At 41.4% G+C, this 18,037-nt stretch overlaps 1 protein-coding gene across 1 annotated transcript; it reads left to right on the top strand.

Annotated features, from left to right (window-relative positions):
* Positions 1-6,303: 6,303 nt before the first annotated feature.
* LOC113711359 (uncharacterized) lies at positions 6,304-11,515 on the top strand. Its single transcript, XM_072067092.1, has 6 exons — positions 6,304-7,221; positions 7,465-7,752; positions 7,900-9,117; positions 9,878-9,911; positions 11,093-11,382; positions 11,492-11,515. The coding sequence occupies exons 1-6, from the start codon at positions 6,304-6,306 to the stop codon at positions 11,513-11,515; spliced, it is 2,772 nt and encodes a 923-aa protein (XP_071923193.1).
* Positions 11,516-18,037: the final 6,522 nt, after the last annotated feature.

The raw sequence follows: 18,037 nt of genomic DNA, 5'->3' as shown, positions 1-18,037 counted from the left end.
TGGCATCTACTTCATGATTTTTATTTTAGATCGCTTGCATTTAGTTCATTGTTGTGTGTTTTGCATTTCTAGTTGTTATTTTATTTTAGTTTTATTCATTTTGCTCTTTTAGTTTGTCTATTCATTTTTATTTTGTCATTTTAGGTTGATTTTAGTTTTTAGTTTTTAGTTTTTAGTTTTTTTTTTTTTTAGTTAGTTTTTAAGTTTATAGAGTTTTTAGAAAGAAAAGAAAAATCATTTTAGTCATTTTTGTTTTTATTCAATGCTTTCTTGAAAGAAAAATGAAAATGAAAAATCATAAAAAATGAAAAAAGAGGAAAAAGAGAAAAAGGGAAATTTGTTCGCAAAAATATGTTTATTTCTTTAAATTCAATCTTTGGGCACTTTAGTTATTTTTATTAAGTTATTTTGAGGAAAAGAAAATGATGGAAAAATGAAAAATTGGAAATTTTAAAAAATGGCCATTTTTGTTTAGTTTCTTTTGTTTAAAATTATTTTTGTTTTGTTATTATTATTATTACCTGGTTTGTGTAATTTTGTTATTATTGTTATTGTTATTTTATTATTTATATTTTCTGTAATCTTCAAGTTGTTTTCGTAAAAAAAAAAAAAAAAAAAAAAAAAAAAAAAAAAAGAGAAAACGTTTGCGGGAGGCAGGTTGCATTCTTTTTTTGCAGCTTGCCAAGGACATTTCATGCGTGCCATGGAGGGGCAGGATGAAGGCAGAGGCTGTCCTTCATCCTGACCATTCAGTGGAGGGTTTAAGGAACTTGGAGTTCCATATAAAAGAGAAAAGAAAAGCATCGGCCGCAAGAGGGATTTTTGAGGGAGAGCATCGACGGGCAAACAGAAAAACTAAGCAAGGGTTTTAGAAAGGGGTTTTCAGGGCAAAAACAAAGCACAGAGAGCTAGTGTAGGGGGAAAAATCTGGAACCAAAAGGGAACGGTTATAGGGGAAAAGCTAACGGGAAGAAGAAAGAGTGAGAGATAGCTGAGAGAGCAAAAGAAAGAACGAGGATGAGCTGTGAGAAGGACTTCGGCTGAAAATCAGAGAAGGGAAAGAAGGAGACTAAAGACCTCATCTTTTGGTCGAATCAAGCCCCAGCCGGAAGAAAAGAAGCCTAAAGGGTAAGTTAATCATTTCACTACGTTAGGGCGTCGCTTCAAGGGAGGTACACTCTATCCTTCATTTGCACTTCATTTGACCCTACGTGCTCCTACGTGTTATGTGAATATGCATGCCTACTCCGCTTTCCTTACCTCCTTGCATGCATTTACTTGCTTTTTACTTTTATTTAAGTTTTATGGGGTATGTGTACACCTCTTGGCTTGTAATAGATAGGGCTCGGAGAGCATCTGGTCCATTTTCCCTTCCCCTTTATGCTTTCATGGGGTATGTGTACACCTCTTGGCTTGTAATAGATAGGGCTCGGAGAGCATCTGGTCCATTTTCCCTTCCCCTTTATGCTTTCATGGGGTATGTGTACACCTCTTGGCTTGTAATAGATAGGGCTCGGAGAGCATCTGGTCCATTTCCTCTTCCCCTTGGTTGCTTGCTTTTGTTATTACATGTTAAATTGCTTTAGTAGGCTCTTGCATCTAGTCGAGCATGCTAAGTGCTACGTGCTACGTGTTTACGAGCGTTTTGGCATGTCTACTTGCTTTCATAACCATGAATGAATGGAATGGATGAATGTACGTCACCACACTAGTCCAACGCTAGTTGTGGCTCATTATTTCATTAGGAATTCATAGAAAGGGCTAGTCCAACGCTAGACCCAATAGGATTTTCCCTTTGTTTTTCATTAATGCATTATTTGCTTGTTCACCACATATCACGCATTTCCTTTAGATTTATCATTTGGCATGATCCTCGAACCCCTTTCCCCTCATTTTAGGTTTTGCATCCCATACTAGCTATAGGGTTCATTTTGCTTGAGTGTCCCCTTCCGATAAGGGAAACGAGCGAGTGTGGCTACTCGATAGCCTTAGCACGCTAGTTTCGCCTTCTAATCAAAGGGAAAATCAAGTCACGATTTAGGTCTCCCCGTACCCAATATGCATGAATTCCCTAGGCTCATGCATTCTCAATCCACTCTATCATTACACTTTCACTTTTGTCTCATTTGCACACATGCACCTTTTTATCACTTTCACTTGCACACGAACACTTTTTTATCTCCACTTGCACACGAACATTTTTATCTTCACTCGCACACGAGTACTTTCATCTACATTTGCACACCTTCACTCTTATCTTATTACTTTTATCATTTTTATCACTTCACACAAACTCACACTTTCACATGGCATGCATTCCACTCATTTTTCACGTCATTTAGGTTTAGGTGTGACCTCTCCAAAAGGATCATTATTGGGTTTCACAATTAATGTGATTGGCACCACTCAACCTTTGAAGAGAAATTTCCCCCAATCCCCCTAGGTCTAGGTTTTTGCATTCATATAGACATATCCAATACACGATACATACCTTGGGTAGAAAAATTAGGAAAAATTGGTTCAAGTCACGCAACTAGCCTTGGCTAGGTCGAAGGGGTGCCTTGGATTTTTATCCTTTCTTCCCCTTCGTCAAATGTGACCCCCGATCCCTCTTCTGGTTACGTAGACCCGAAAGTTCTCAAAAAGGGTTTATTTACTTTTTTATTCAAAAAAACAAAAATCATTTTTGGGTGACTTGGTACACCCTAACTCTATACCAAGTGGCGACTCCATTTTTGATACAAAAAACCCTTTTGAACTTCACTTGGCCAAATCGTCGCATTCTAAGTCCCATGGCCTTTTACTTTTCATTTTGCACACGTTCACACATTGCACACCACACACAACACATCATTCAAAAAGTGGGGCGCGACAGTTGGCGACTCCACTGGGGATTTTCTAAGTGGGTCCAAGCATTTGATTTAGCCATTCTTTTCCTTTTTCTACCCCTTTTATGTATAGCATGTGGATATTAGGATTGCATTTTTCATTTTTAGGACCTTTTGTCTTATGTACGTAATCAAACCAATCCCTCGACTCACGAATGTATGTTTGAATGAATGTTTACTTGTTATCTCGCGCTTGCATTGCATTTTGGGAAGTATGGGTCGCCCTAGAGCCTCGCGTTGGTTCTTGACCCTTCCCCTCCAAACGAGCACTAGCATACGAGCATACGCTTCACTTCTTTTATCCCTTTTATTTTTTCTTTAGTGGCTTGTCACGCCACTCTACCCTATTAGGATTAGGTGACTCACTTGGACATGTGATCACGACACGATGTGTGTGTAGCATGTTCCAATGGGTCACTCAATCTTCCACTTAAAGCTATTGGTTGATAGCCTTCAGCTTTTGGTCGAAGATTGAGGTTTTGATAGATTCACTCAAACACGTAGCCGTGACACGATGTGTGCGTAGCGGTGTTTGGGGAATCGCTCGAGCCACCGACAAAGAACCTTGGGATTGGTGACCCTTGGTTTCTAAGTCTGAAGGCTCGGGGACCTGAGCTCATCGAGTCTAGATGCATTAGTGAACCCCAACCTCATGCATCCATGATAGCTTGCCTAGGGTAGAGTCGGCCTTATCCTAAGCTAGGGACACTATTCACGAGGGGAAGGGTCCAACCCCTTTTTCCTTTTTATTGCTTTATTTCTTTGATTGCTTTATCTTGTTATTACAATGTGTTATGTGTATTTATCTTGGCTGAACTAACTTTTCTTGGTTTTGTGTCCCGATTGCATTCATTAACCCTGAGCAAATAAGAGGTCTGGCATGACTTTCTTTTAGAGCCTACCCTTGTAGATAGGCTATTGCACGTTTGACAAATTATGCTGTATTTCGTTTATGAATTCATAATGCCATACCATTTTAGGCCTACCCTGGCAAATAAAGGGTTCCTTAGGTCACGTTTCATTTCAAATTGCATATTTTATTGTTTTAATCAAATGGCATCATGCATAAAGCCTAGAAAGGGAACGCCACGTAGGGAATCCCGTTTTAGGAATAAAACCAACCCTTTTGTGTCCCATGGGTACTTAACCCTTCAAGGGACTGCACGTTTAAGTTTTTGCCTAACTGGAGGAATGAGACTCGTGGGTAAGGTAATTGACAAACTACCTTCTTCATTATCAGATGGCTTGCCCTCGCCGCATCTACCAATTGTTAATACCGTCAACTGAGGTTCAACAATGGCCCACCTTCATGTTACCTAGTGAGCTGAATCAAGTAGCCCAATTTTTAGGACCAATTGGAGACTTTAAGCAGATCAAATCCAACAATTATTTGGTAGAGGCTTTAGTTCATCTTTGGGACCCCGAGTGTACTGCTTTTAGAATAGGCAATAGGCAAATGACCATAACACTCGAGGAAGTAACCGGCCTCCTTGGTTTACCCATACGTGGAACTGCCTTGGTGTTTCCATTTGCTTCCGACAAGGCCGAATTTTGTCAAATTATGGGATTGAAAGAGTCTGTGCTACGAGGGTCAGATCAGGGCGTTGCCGTGAGTATTCTGTTTGAACGATTTGCGCCACGCGATGGATTCGAGAGGCATGTGACGGATTTTGTGTTCACTTCCAAAGCCGTATGGGAGAGCAAAAGATCACTAGTATATGGGGTAGCTATGGCGGGGACCTATCTCTTTCCGCGAAAAGATCAGAAGATAGCCTTTAAATCAGCAAAAATTGTGAATGACCTTTTCTTAGGAATTCAGGGTAAGCAATGTTCTATAGTCCCGACCATTCTCGCAGATATTTTCTTAGCTTGTACTGGTTGTCGAAAGGGAGAGAAGTTTTTCCATGGGGCGAACTTGGTTTTATACATATGGGCTACGGGACATTTTAAGAGACAAGTATCAGTTGCCGATAGTTTGCCGGTGGTTGGATATAATTGGGTAGTCACACATCCCAAAAGAGTCAACGAGGGAGATCTACCAAAGAACGCATCCGAATGTGTGGACTACTTGGAAACATTGCAAGATTTCAACATTAGGTGGGTATTAGATTGGACAGACTGCTTTGAGCCGATACTTCGCACTAAGGAATCCGAACGTGTTCTCTTGCTGGGTACTCAAGGAATCATCTCGTATACCCCGAAGAGATTTCTCAGACAACTAGGTCGCATTCAGGGGCCGCCACCGATTTCCGAGTTTAGTGAAGTCACTATTTTCTTTGATCAGGGGGTATGCCCAAAAGAGATCCCTATGAAGAGCCAAATCACTGAATCTTGGAGAACAATATCCAATGATAGAAGCATTCGTTATCTTCCGGAGCTCAAACAGAAGGGGGTAATGACCGCACCATACGAGGATTGGTTGAAAGATTCCACCACGCAAGGGTTGCAACATGAGCCGTATGAGGAAATTGAGAAGCTGAGAGCCATCATTAAAGCCAAGGACATGGAGGTGGTACAGTTGAAGAAATCCATCGAATCGCACAAAGAAAAGGCAGAAGAAAACAAGAGGTTATATGAGAAGGAGCGAGAAAGGCGCCAAGATATGAAGCGGAAATGTGGGGAATTATATGATCAAGCCGAACGTGTCAAGATGCCATATGCAAGAGAAAGTAAAGACTCTGTACTAGATAGGCTTAGGAATTTTGGTGATCTTGTACGAAATCGCCTTCGCGATATGATGTAAACAGATGTATCTGGTTTCTGCAATGAAATGAATCTCTTTTCACAAAAGTGTTTGTCAAATAACAGGTTTGATTAACGGGTCTCATTCCGAAAGTGTTGCATCATGCTAAGCCTACCCTTGGCACAAAAAGGGTCCCCCCATAGGACATGCATCCGAGTTGTTTGAATAATTACTAACTCATGCCTTTTTCTTTTTCCCTTTTGAATAAATTGCAGAAATCTAATAACGATTGGTTTATCTAAAGAAGTCTTTTGCATTCTCAGGTAAAGTTTCAAAATAGCTTTTCGAAAAAGCCCCATTATTACGCGATCCCGAAGTAGAGCCCAAAGGAATCGTGTAGACATGAGTACTCAACCAGAATCATCCGAAAAGTTCGTTGCAACTACCCAGCCGGAAGCCGCAAGTCCTGGGGTTCAGTTGACTGAGTTACTCACAAAATTTGGGGAAATGGCGTCGGAAATGGCCGCTCAGAAGAAGTTGATTGACGAGCTCGTTAGTAGTGGAGTGCAACCTGAGCCTGTACCCGCTACACAACCACAATCAGAACCATTTGTTATTCCTTCATTTCAAACCACGTTTGAGGGAACTTTCAATCCGCAATATGCTTATACTCAAAATCCTCCTTTTTATCCCCCTTATGGGCAAGGTTTCCAGCCTCAGGGTGATCCAAACATGCATGTAACTCCACCGACTTTCTTTCAGACTACCGCAGAGCCCGTTGTGCCGGAGCACGTTTTTCAAAATAAGCCAGAAATGGGAGATTCGTCTGCCCAGATTGATATGAAGTTACTTAAACGCTTGGATCGTTTTGATGAATTTATCCGGAAAAGCCAAGGTTTAAGCAAGCAAGGGGTGCTGGACTACGATGATTTGTGCCTATTTCCAAACGTACAACTGCCGGTGGGGTTCAAGACTCCGAAGTTCAACAAATATGATGGCACGGGCAACCCAAAGACGCACTTGCGCTTGTTTGCTAACAAGTTGGGCAAGCCAGTGGATGACGAGAATTTGCCGTTGAGATTATTTCCAGAAAGCTTAGAAGGGGATGCTCTCGATTGGTACTCCAACCTAAAGCCAGAGGAAGCGAAGACCTGGCTCGATCTGTCCAATGCCTTCATTCGACAATATGAGTACAACTGCGAGCTAGCGCCAACCCGGACTACTCTGGAAGGAACGAAAAGGAAGCCTTCTGAGGACCACAAGACCTATGCCAAGAGGTGGAGAAAAGTAGCTGCGAAGGTGGAACCACCGATGACTGAGGATGAAATTATTCGCACATTCATCAAAGCCCATGATCCGCCGTACTTCGAAGAGATTTTCCGCATGACCGGATGTTCGTTTGCTGCAATTGTAAATAAACTTGAGGAGTTTGATGACTTTGTGAGAGCTGGGAAGATTGTCAATGTCTCCGCCCTTAAATCTCAGTTGGATGCTTTACAAGGTCAAGGAAGCAATGTGAAAAAGCCACCGTTCAAGAAAAAGGAGGGGGATGCAACCTTTATTTGGAACCAAGACCCTTCACCCCGACCCCGTTACCAACACAACCCAATCTACCAACCCCATTACCCTTATTACTCAAATCCGCACCCTGTATATACTACCAACATCCACCACCCTCGACCTCGCCCAAGCTATCCAAACCCACCTTCAGCCCCTTTCCAAATTTCCCAACCAAATCCACCCCAAAACCGACCTCGTCCACCATATAACCCAAGATTTCCTCCTCCAAATAGACCTGTTTACAATCATCCTCAACCTCATGAACCTTACAACCGACCCCCAAGCCGTACTTTTACCAATTTAGGTAGGCCTTTAGACCAACTGTATGACCAGTTAAGGGCTTCTGGAAAAATTGGTACAGTACCACCTCCTACCTACCCGTATGGCATGCCCGTTTGGTATAACCCGCAAGCTGTTTGCGCGTATCATTCGGGGGCACCTGGGCATGCAACTTTGGATTGCAAGGCGCTTAAGCATAAAGTTCAGGATATGGTTGAGTCTGGAGAAATCGTGATCAGAAAAAGGGAGCCACAAGGGCCAAACGTAAATCAAAACCCCTTACCAGAGCATGTTGGGGTTATTATGGACGATGCGGAGTACGAGGAACAAATCAAGAAATTGGCAATAGAAGCTGAAGTGTTTGGGGTCACGGATCAACCGTTTGTCATAGAGTTGCCATTCGAAGAAGATAACAAGCCTTTTGTCTTAGATCTCACGCCAGCGGAGAATGAAGCTTTGAAACCAGTAGTCATCGAATTCCCGAAACAGGAGCCCGTATTAAGTCTGCAACAAGTGCCGTGGAATTACGATGAGCCTAGCATACAGATCGGGGAAAATTCAACCACAAAGAAGGAAGTGTCAGTAGTTACCAGATCGGGGAAGACTGTAAATCCATTTGAGACTACTACTCCAATTCAAGCCAATAGTTCTGAGCCACCCATCAAACCAACAATCACCGAGAAAGAAGCCGTGGATTTCCTTAAACGACTCCAGAGAAGTGAATACAACATAGTGGAAAAGCTAAGCAAATCACCTGCCCAGATAACCATGTTGGACCTACTTTTCTCTTCGGACGTGCATAGGGATGCATTGATTGACATATTAACAAGAGCTCAAATTTCGAGGGACATTTCTGTTGATAATTTTTCAAACGTGGTTGGGAGCGTATTGTTCAACAAGCAAATTGCTTTTTCTGACGATGAATTGCCGACGGAGGGCATCGGACATAATAGGGCGTTGTACATAACAGTGAGGTGCAACGGAAAAATGCTGCCTAAGGTGTTAATCGATAATGGATCCGCACTGAATATCTGTCCTTGGAGTACCTTAGAGAAACTAGGATTGCAAGACATCAAGCTGAGGCCTTCAGGGACTATTGTTAGAGGGTTTGATGGAGCGCAGAGGGAGCCAATAGGAGAGGCAGATTTAGTAATCGAGATGGGGCCGGCCCAATTTCAAATAACTTGCCAAGTCATGAACTTCCCGAGCATTTACAATATCTTACTTGGAAGGCCATGGATTCACAAGTCGGGGGCTGTGCCGTCTTCGTTGCATCAATTGCTCAAGTTCGTGGTAAATGACAAACTAATCACTATCTTTGCTGAAGAGGACTGCCTGGTGATCACCAATTCTGGAGTTAAAGAGGAGGGTAGTCAAAGTGTTACCATGTCCCCTCACAGCACATCCGATATAGTCTCCGTAAGTTGGATAACCACGGAGGAACAAACTCTCTCAAAGGCCAGTGTAATGATGGCCAGAGAAATGATTCGTGGAGGATACAAATTCGACAAGGGGTTGGGGCGTGAACTGCAAGGGATCCTGAAGCCAGTGAAGATAGTAGAAAAGAGGGATACCTTCGGTTTGGGTTTCCGACCAACCGCCAAGGATTTCAAGGAGATGAAGGAGCGCAAGAGAGCGGAGAAAGAAGGAAGGCAAGGGGTTCTTGACATTCCACCACTGCATTATACTTTCCCACGACCAGCTGAGGTGATCATGTCACAAATCAACCCAGTTGACGAAATTGAAGCAAGTTTGGCCCAATTGTTCGTTGGGGCAACATTTGAAGATATTGTTCCAGGCGAAGCTGAATTTCCTGACATTCCCGAAGGATCAATTCCCAATTGGACAGCCGAGTCCCTGCCCGTTCGGAAGGAGTTTCGGTAAAATGAAAGGGGTTTATCATTCATGTGAATTCATGAAAATACCTTTGCATCTGTAAATAGCCAATGAAAACAATTTCCTTTTTGACTAACGTCTGCGCATGTAAATATTGTTAAGCTTTCATTTCCATTTGCTTTCAATCAAAGGTCTTTATGAAAATGCACAAGTTGTTCTTGTCATTGTTGTGTTGTTTATTCGTTTGTTTATATTCATATTGCTTGTCCATTTGTTGGTTGTGTGTTTGTTTACTTATTACCCCACATTCGTTAATTCTTTCAGATGGCCAAAAATAAAATTATTTGATCCTTTGGATATCACAATTCTGGAATTCGATAATGGCAATCTCTATATCACTCACGACTTGGAGGTTTGTGAATCCGAACTCCAAAGCGAGAGTGATAATGAGGAAGTGTCCGATTCGTTTGCAAAGGATCTTGAACAATATGAGGAAAAACCGAAACCGAACCTGGAAGAAACAGAAAAGATTAACATTGGAACTGAGGATGAAGTTAAGGAGGTGCAGATTAGTATTCATTTGAATAAGAGCCAGAAAAAGGAGATGCTTGAGTTCTTGACTATGTTCCAGGATGTATTTGCGTGGTCCTATGATGATATGACTGGTATTTCGACTGACGTGGTAGTGCACAGGTTACCCACAGACCCTTCTTTTCCACCCGTAAAGCAAAAACCCAGAAAATTCAAACCAGATATGAGCCTCAAAATAAAAGAACAAATTGAAAAACAACTCCAAACCAACATTATCATTGTTTCCCATTACCCAATTTGGCTTTCAAACCCAGTCCCTGTTCCAAAAAAGAGTGGAGAGGTGAGAGTTTGTGTTGACTATAGAGACCTTAATAAAGCCAGTCCTAAAGATGATTTCCCTCTACCAAATATTCACATTCTCTTAGACAATACTGCCGGACATGAGATTGAATCCTTTTGCGATTGTTTTGCTGGCTACCACCAAATTTTGATGGCAGAAGAAGATAGGGAGAAAACTGCTTTCATTACCCCTTGGGGTACCTTTTGCTACCGAGTCATGCCTTTCGGTTTAAAGAATGCTGGAGCAACGTATCAGAGGACCATGACAACCCTATTTCATGATATGATCCACCGGGAGATGGAGGTCTACGTGGATGACATCATAATCAAGTCTAAAAGGACGGAGGACCACTTGGATGATTTGAGGAAGCTATTTGAAAGGCTGCGAAAGTACAATTTGAAGTTAAATCCTGCGAAATGCGCCTTTGGGGCACCAGCTGGTAAATTGTTGGGTTTCATCGTGAGCAAGAGAGGCATAGAGATAGATCCGGCAAAAATCAAAGCGATTCGAGAGATGCCAGTGCCGACAACTCAGAAGGACGTGAAAAGTTTCTTAGGAAAGATCAACTTTATTGGGAGGTTCATTGCCCAATTAACGGCCACATGTGAGCCGTTGTTCAAATTATTAAGAAAGAATGTGCCGTTGTACTGGAATGAGGAGTGTCAACAGGCTTTCGACAAGATTAAAGATTATTTGCTGCAGCCTCCGGTCCTGGTGCCACCCAAACCGGGCCGACCTTTGATTATGTATTTATCCGTGCTTGAAGGAGCAGTAGGGTGTGTTCTAGGTCAGCACGATGACTCTGGAAGGAAAGAACAAGCCATTTACTATCTAAGCAAGAAGTTCACGCAGTACGAGGCTAATTATTCATTCATTGAGAAAAGCTGCTGTGCATTGGCCTGGGCAGCCCAGAAGTTGAGACACTATCTGTTGAGTCATACCACGTATCTTATTTCCCGGTCTGATCCTTTGAAGTATCTTTTGGAGAAGCGATGCTGACTGGGCGTTTGGCGAAGTGGCAAATAATCCTCTCGGAGTTCGATATTGTTTTCACTTCTCAGAAGGCCGTCAAGGGGCAAGCTATAGCCGATCATCTAGCAGAAAACCCAAGGGACAATGATTATCAACCACTTCACACCTATTTCCCTGATGAAAAGATCTTATTTGTAGGCGCCACGGACGATATAAGTGAGCAGAGCCCTGAATGGAGGCTTTTCTTCGACGGAGCTTCAAATTCTCTAGGAGCTGGAATTGGAGCTGTTCTGGTTTCGCCCGAAGGAAAACACTACCCTGCCGCTGCCAAATTGCAATTTGCTTGCACAAACAACATGGCTGAGTATGAAGCCTGCATTTTTGGTCTCAAAATGGCTTTAGAAATGGAAATCAAGGAGTTGGTAGCTTTCAGTGACTCAGATTTGCTCGTGCACCAAACTTTGAAGCAGTGGATAACTAAAGATTCAAAAATTTTGCCTTACCATTGTAGTTTGCTCACTTTGGCCAAGCAATTTCAAAATTTGGAGTTCAGACACCTCCCGCGAGCCCGAAACGCATTTGCCGATGCTTTGGCCACCTTAGCCTCTATGATTCAGTATCCAGATGAGTTGAAGATCGAACCGATCCAGATTCAATTTCAAGATAAACCTGCTCACTGTTGGACTATAGATAAGCCCTCTGACAAAGTTCCTTGGTATAATGATATTAAGGAGTTTCTCAAAACTGGATCTTACCCTCTGCATGCTGGTACAAAGGACAAGAGTTTTCTGCGTAGAATGGCTTCCAAATTTTTCTTAAATGGTGAAGTGTTGTACAAAAGAACCTCTGATTTGAACCTTTTAAGGTGCGTTGATGAAGATGAAGCTCAATATATGATGAAAGAAGTGCATAGTGGCGTTTGTGGACCTCACATGAATGGCCATCTGCTAGCGAAGAAAATCATGAGAACCGGATACTTCTGGCTTACTATGGAGCATGATTGTATAGACTTTGTCCGGAGATGTATAAAATGCCAAATGCACGGTGACATTATACGCGCTCCACCCACTGAGTTGCATAGCATGACCGCCCCGTGGCCCTGTTCAATGTGGGGTATGGACGTGATTGGTACAATCGATCCTCCTGCTTCAAATGGACATCGATTTATATTGGTGGCGATTGAGTACTTTACCAAGTGGGTTGAAGCGGAGTCGTTTAAACATGTGACGAAGAAGGTAGTTACCAATTTCTTGAGAGATCACATCATCTGTCGCTTTGGAGTACCCGAAACGCTTATCACTGACAATGCCAAAAATCTGAACAATGACATGGTGGATGGACTATGCGAGCAATTCAAGATCAGACACCGCAACTCCGCCATTTATAGGCCTCAGATGAATGGAGCCGTAGAAGCTGCGAATAAGAATTTGAAAAAGATTATCCGCAAAATGACTGAAAAGCATCGCGATTGGCATGAAAAGTTGTCTTATGCACTGATGGCGTATCGGACTTCTATCCGGACATCGACTGGGGCAACGCCATATTCACTGATGTATGGAATGGAAGCTGTATTACCAGCCGAAGTTGAGATTCCTTCGTTGCGAATCCTCATGGAAGCTAAGTTGGAAGAGGCTGATTGGATAAAGCAGCGCCATGAACAATTGACGTCGATCGATGAAAGGCGATTCAATGCTATTTGTCATGGTCAGTGTTATCAGAAACGGGTGGCCCGAGCTTACAACAAAAAGGTCCATCGGCGGGCATTTGAAGAAGGTGATAAGGTACTGAAGCGGATTTTGTCAATGCAAGATGAAGCTAAAGGCAAATTTGCTCCGAATTGGCAAGGGCCGTTCATTGTCCAAAAGGTATTACCTGGCGGAGCCCTTATTCTAGCAGAAATGGATGGACGAGTTTTCCCTCAACCCATCAACTCAGATATGTGCAAAAAGTTTTTCATTTGATCATGCAAATTTTCTTTAGAAACTCATGCAAATGGCGAAATGCGAGTCAGGCCATCTTCTTTTACACTTAAAAAATATTTTATCCCTACTTGTCCCCTTTGAGCCATCAGAATTGACAAAATTTTCGTTTGATAACCCCTGAGAATTGCAACCCCCACACTGGGGCAAAATTTTAATTTTGAGAGATTGAGCAAAAGAAAGGGAAAAGAACCCCATACTGGGGCAAATTTAGTTTTCAAAGAAAAATGCAAAAGTGAGGAAAATGCAATGAAGAAAATGCAAAGAGCGAAAATCCGATCAAACTGGGGCAAATTTTCCCCGGTTTCGTTCAAAATCGGAAATGATTTCAAAATAGGGCAATCTCAGTTTATTTTACCCCTGGCATCGAATTTGCTTTCAAGCCTTAACTTTTCTTGAGAAACACCCTACCTGACCTCATTACAAAGCCCAAAGTCCTGGCTTCCGTCATTTGGTGCATTTCTATTAGCAAAATTTGATAATCAACTGGCAAGTGATGTCCGTAATGCCTTCGCCTAATCTACAAGGGAAGTGCATTTTACTGATGCCTGAAACCTTTAACTCATATTTCTGAGTCGATCATGGTCGAGATGTGTTTTTATTCTTTAGGTGAAAACCCGAAAGGGCGCCTTGTAAAAAAAAAAAAAAAAAAAAAACAAAAACAAAAACAAAAAGAAAAGAAAAAAAAAAAAACAAAAACAAAAACAAAAAGAAAAGAAGAAAGAAAAAGAAAAAGCAAAAACAAAAAGGGTAGGGGCAACCTTGGTGAAAACCCGAAAGGGCGCCAAGGCGGGTTTTTCACAACGGACGAACGCGAGAAGGAACAGCTGGTGACCTGGTTCGTTTGGGGTTTTTCCTCATGTTTGTGATATTTTTGTCAGTATCGGATTCCGAAGCAAAATATCCAAAGTCTTGAATATGATATTCGTTGGCTAAACTTGTATTGTTCTTCACAAATATTCTTTTGCAAAAATGTATCTTTATGAATCTTTTGGTTGTTTTCAATTATTTGTGTATGACTGCTTATGATTGTCTACATTCTTTTGCATGCTCATCTTTGCCCGACATAGGAAATAATCTTGCATATACATTGATCGTTATATGACAAATTTTCACGCATCATTCTTTTACCATTGAATTCAAATGAGTGATAAACCCAAAGGTTTGAGCAAAAATAGGGGATTCAATCATCAGATACAGGGAGTAACATGCAACAAAGCTACCACCTGGATTGGGTGACGTGGTCAATCCGTATTTTATCAGTCTTAGAATTTGCAAAGTCACAAGTTCGACCAAGACGGATGCCGCGGAACAGAGGCAAAAATAGTACAAGACTCATGTTTACACGATTCTCAAGGCAAACCGGATCAAATAATGGTGGCAAATCCATTATTATTTATTCTTTTCTTGCAGGAACACTGCGGTCACAAATGAAAGCGATCATTCTCTTTTTCAAACCTAAAGCAATGTTATTTGCAAAGTTGGATTATAAGGACCAACGTCAGCCATCGCTACAACTACAGAGATCCAATCTCCCTCTAAGTACAAAAATTTGAACTACTCTCAGGTAAAAATTCAATTCATTGTCTCAAACTTCCCCAGTGAAGTCCCGTTTAATTTCTGTTCGGGTCAGTCCCGTTTAAATTTCTGTTCGGGTCAGTCCCGTTTAAATTTCATGTTCGGGTCAGTCCTGTTTAAATTCTGTTCGGGTCAGTCCCCGTTTAAATTCTGTTCGGGTCAGTCCCGTTTAAATTCCTGTTCGGGTCAGTCCCGTTTAAATTCCTGTTCGGGTCAGTCCCGTTTAAATTCCTGTTCGGGTCAGTCCCGTTTAAATTCCTGTTCGGGTCAGTCCCGTTTAAATTTCATGTTCGGGTCAGTCCCGTTTAAATTCTGTTCGGGTCAGTCCCGTTTAAATTTCATGTTCGGGTCAGTCCCGTTTAAATTTCTGTTCGGATCAGTCCCGTTTAAATACTGTTCGGGTCAGTCCCGTTTTAATTCCTGTTCGGGTCAGTCCCGTTTAAATTTCTGTTCGGGTCAGTCCCGTTTTAATTCTGTTCGGGTCAGTCCTGTTTAAATTTCCGTTCGGGTCAGTCCCGTTTAAACTCCTGTTCGGGTCAGTCCCGTCTTATTTTTCATGTTCGGGTCAGTCCCGTATTAGAATTCCTGTTCGTCGGAATCTTTTGCAGCCCAATAACACAGGTAAGTATTTGGTGTCCACTTCTTTGTCTCAAGTTTTTTCAAAACTCAGACAAAGAGGGGCAAACTGTAGACACCAAATTTTGAATAATTTGTATGTGGCATCTACTTCATGATTTTTATTTTAGATCGCTTGCATTTAGTTCATTGTTGTGTGTTTTGCATTTCTAGTTGTTATTTTATTTTAGTTTTATTCATTTTGCTCTTTTAGTTTGTCTATTCATTTTTATTTTGTCATTTTAGGTTGATTTTAGTTTTTAGTTTTTAGTTTTTAGTTTTTTTTTTTTTTTAGTTAGTTTTTAAGTTTATAGAGTTTTTAGAAAGAAAAGAAAAATCATTTTAGTCATTTTTGTTTTTATTCAATGCTTTCTTGAAAGAAAAATGAAAATGAAAAATCATAAAAAATGAAAAAAGAGGAAAAAGAGAAAAAGGGAAATTTGTTCGCAAAAATATGTTTATTTCTTTAAATTCAATCTTTGGGCACTTTAGTTATTTTTATTAAGTTATTTTGAGGAAAACAAAATGATGGAAAAATGAAAAATTGGAAATTTTAAAAAATGGCCATTTTTGTTTAGTTTCTTTTGTTTAAAATTATTTTTGTTTTGTTATTATTATTATTACCTGGTTTGTGTAATTTTGTTATTATTGTTATTGTTATTTTATTATTTATATTTTCTGTAATCTTCAAGTTGTTTTCTTAAAAAAAAAAAAAAAAAAAAAAAAAGAGAAAACGTTTGCGGCAGGCAGGCTGCATTCTTTTTTTGCAGCTTGCCAAGGACATTTCATGCGTGCCATGGAGGGGCAGGATGAAGGCAGAGGCTGGCCTTCATCCTGACCATTCAGTGGAGGGTTTAAGGAACTTGGAGTTCCATATAAAAGAGAAAAGAAAAGCATCAGCCGCAAGAGGGATTTTTGAGGGAGAGCATCGACGGGCAAACAGAAAAACTAAGCAAGGGTTTTAGAAAGGGGTTTTCAGGGCAAAAACAAAGCACAGAGAGCTAGTGTAGGGGGAAAAATCTGGAACCAAAAGGGAACGGTTATAGGGGAAAAGCTAACGGGAAGAAGAAAGAGTGAGAGATAGCTGAGAGAGCAAAAGAAAGAACGAGGATGAGCTGTGAGAAGGACTTCGGCTGAAAATCAGAGAAGGGAAAGAAGGAGACTAAAGACCTCATCTTTTGGTCGAATCAAGCCCCAGCCGGAAGAAAAGAAGCCTAAAGGGTAAGTTAGTCATTTCACTACGTTAGGGCGTCGCTTCAAGGGAGGTACACTCTATCCTTCATTTGCACTTCATTTGACCCTACGTGCTCCTACGTGTTATGTGAATATGCATGCCTACTCCGCTTTCCTTACCTCCTTGCATGCATTTACTTGCTTTTTACTTTTATTTAAGTTTTATGGGGTATGTGTACACCTCTTGGCTTGTAATAGATAGGGCTCGGAGAGCATCTGGTCCATTTTCCCTTCCCCTTTATGCTTTCATGGGGTATGTGTACACCTCTTGGCTTGTAATAGATAGGGCTCGGAGAGCATCTGGTCCATTTTCCCTTCCCCTTTATGCTTTCATGGGGTATGTGTACACCTCTTGGCTTGTAATAGATAGGGCTCGGAGAGCATCTGGTCCATTTCCCCTTCCCCTTGGTTGCTTGCTTTTGTTATTACATGTTAAATTGCTTTAGTAGGCTCTTGCATCTAGTCGAGCATGCTAAGTGCTACGTGCTACGTGTTTACGAGCGTTTTGGCATGTCTACTTGCTTTCATAACCATGAATGAATGGAATGGATGAATGTACGTCACCACACTAGTCCAACGCTAGTTGTGGCTCATTATTTCATTAGGAATTCATAGAAAGGGCTAGTCCAACGCTAGACCCAATAGGATTTTCCCTTTGTTTTTCATTAATGCATTATTTGCTTGTTCACCACATATCACGCATTTCCTTTAGATTTATCATTTGGCATGATCCTCGAACCCCTTTCCCCTCATTTTAGGTTTTGCATCCCATACTAGCTATAGGGTTCATTTTGCTTGAGTGTCCCCTTCCGATAAGGGAAACGAGCGAGTGTGGCTACTCGATAGCCTTAGCACGCTAGTTTCGCCTTCTAATCAAAGGGAAAATCAAGTCACGATTTAGGTCTCCCCGTACCCAATATGCATGAATTCCCTAGGCTCATGCATTCTCAATCCACTCTATCATTACACTTTCACTTTTGTCTCATTTGCACACATGCACCTTTTTATCACTTTCACTTGCACACGAACACTTTTTTATCTCCACTTGCACACGAACATTTTTATCTTCACTCGCACACGAGTACTTTCATCTACATTTGCACACCTTCACTCTTATCTTATTACTTTTATCATTTTTATCACTTCACACAAACTCACACTTTCACATGGCATGCATTCCACTCATTTTTCACGTCATTTAGGTTTAGGTGTGACCTCTCCAAAAGGATCATTATTGGGTTTCACAATTAATGTGATTGGCACCACTCAACCTTTGAAGAGAAATTTCCCCCAATCCCCCTAGGTCTAGGTTTTTGCATTCATATAGACATATCCAATACGCGATACATACCTTGGGTAGAAAAATTAGGAAAAATTGGTTCAAGTCACGCAACTAGCCTTGGCTAGGTCGAAAGGGTGCCTTGGATTTTTATCCTTGCCTTCCCCTTCGTCAAATGTGACCCCCGATCCCTCTTCTGGTTACGTAGACCCGAAAGTTCTCAAAAAGGGTTTATTTACTTTTTTATTCAAAAAAACAAAAATC

This window comes from Coffea arabica, chromosome 10e (assembly GCF_036785885.1).
Source record: "Coffea arabica cultivar ET-39 chromosome 10e, Coffea Arabica ET-39 HiFi, whole genome shotgun sequence".
NCBI lineage: Eukaryota > Viridiplantae > Streptophyta > Magnoliopsida > Gentianales > Rubiaceae > Coffea > Coffea arabica.
Note: the sequence above shows the minus strand (reverse complement) of the source record. Positions and strands in the feature narration are given on the sequence as shown.

Coding starts and splice junctions, on each gene's coding strand:
- LOC113711359 (XM_072067092.1), top strand. CDS start 6,304: ATGCATGTAACTCCACCGACTTTCTTTCAGACTACCGCAGAGCCCGTT. Junction 7,222..7,464: donor ATTACTCAAATCCGCACCCT/GTATATACTACC, acceptor CTGTATGACCAG/TTAAGGGCTTCTGGAAAAAT. Junction 7,753..7,899: donor AGGAACAAATCAAGAAATTG/GCAATAGAAGCT, acceptor TTCCCGAAACAG/GAGCCCGTATTAAGTCTGCA.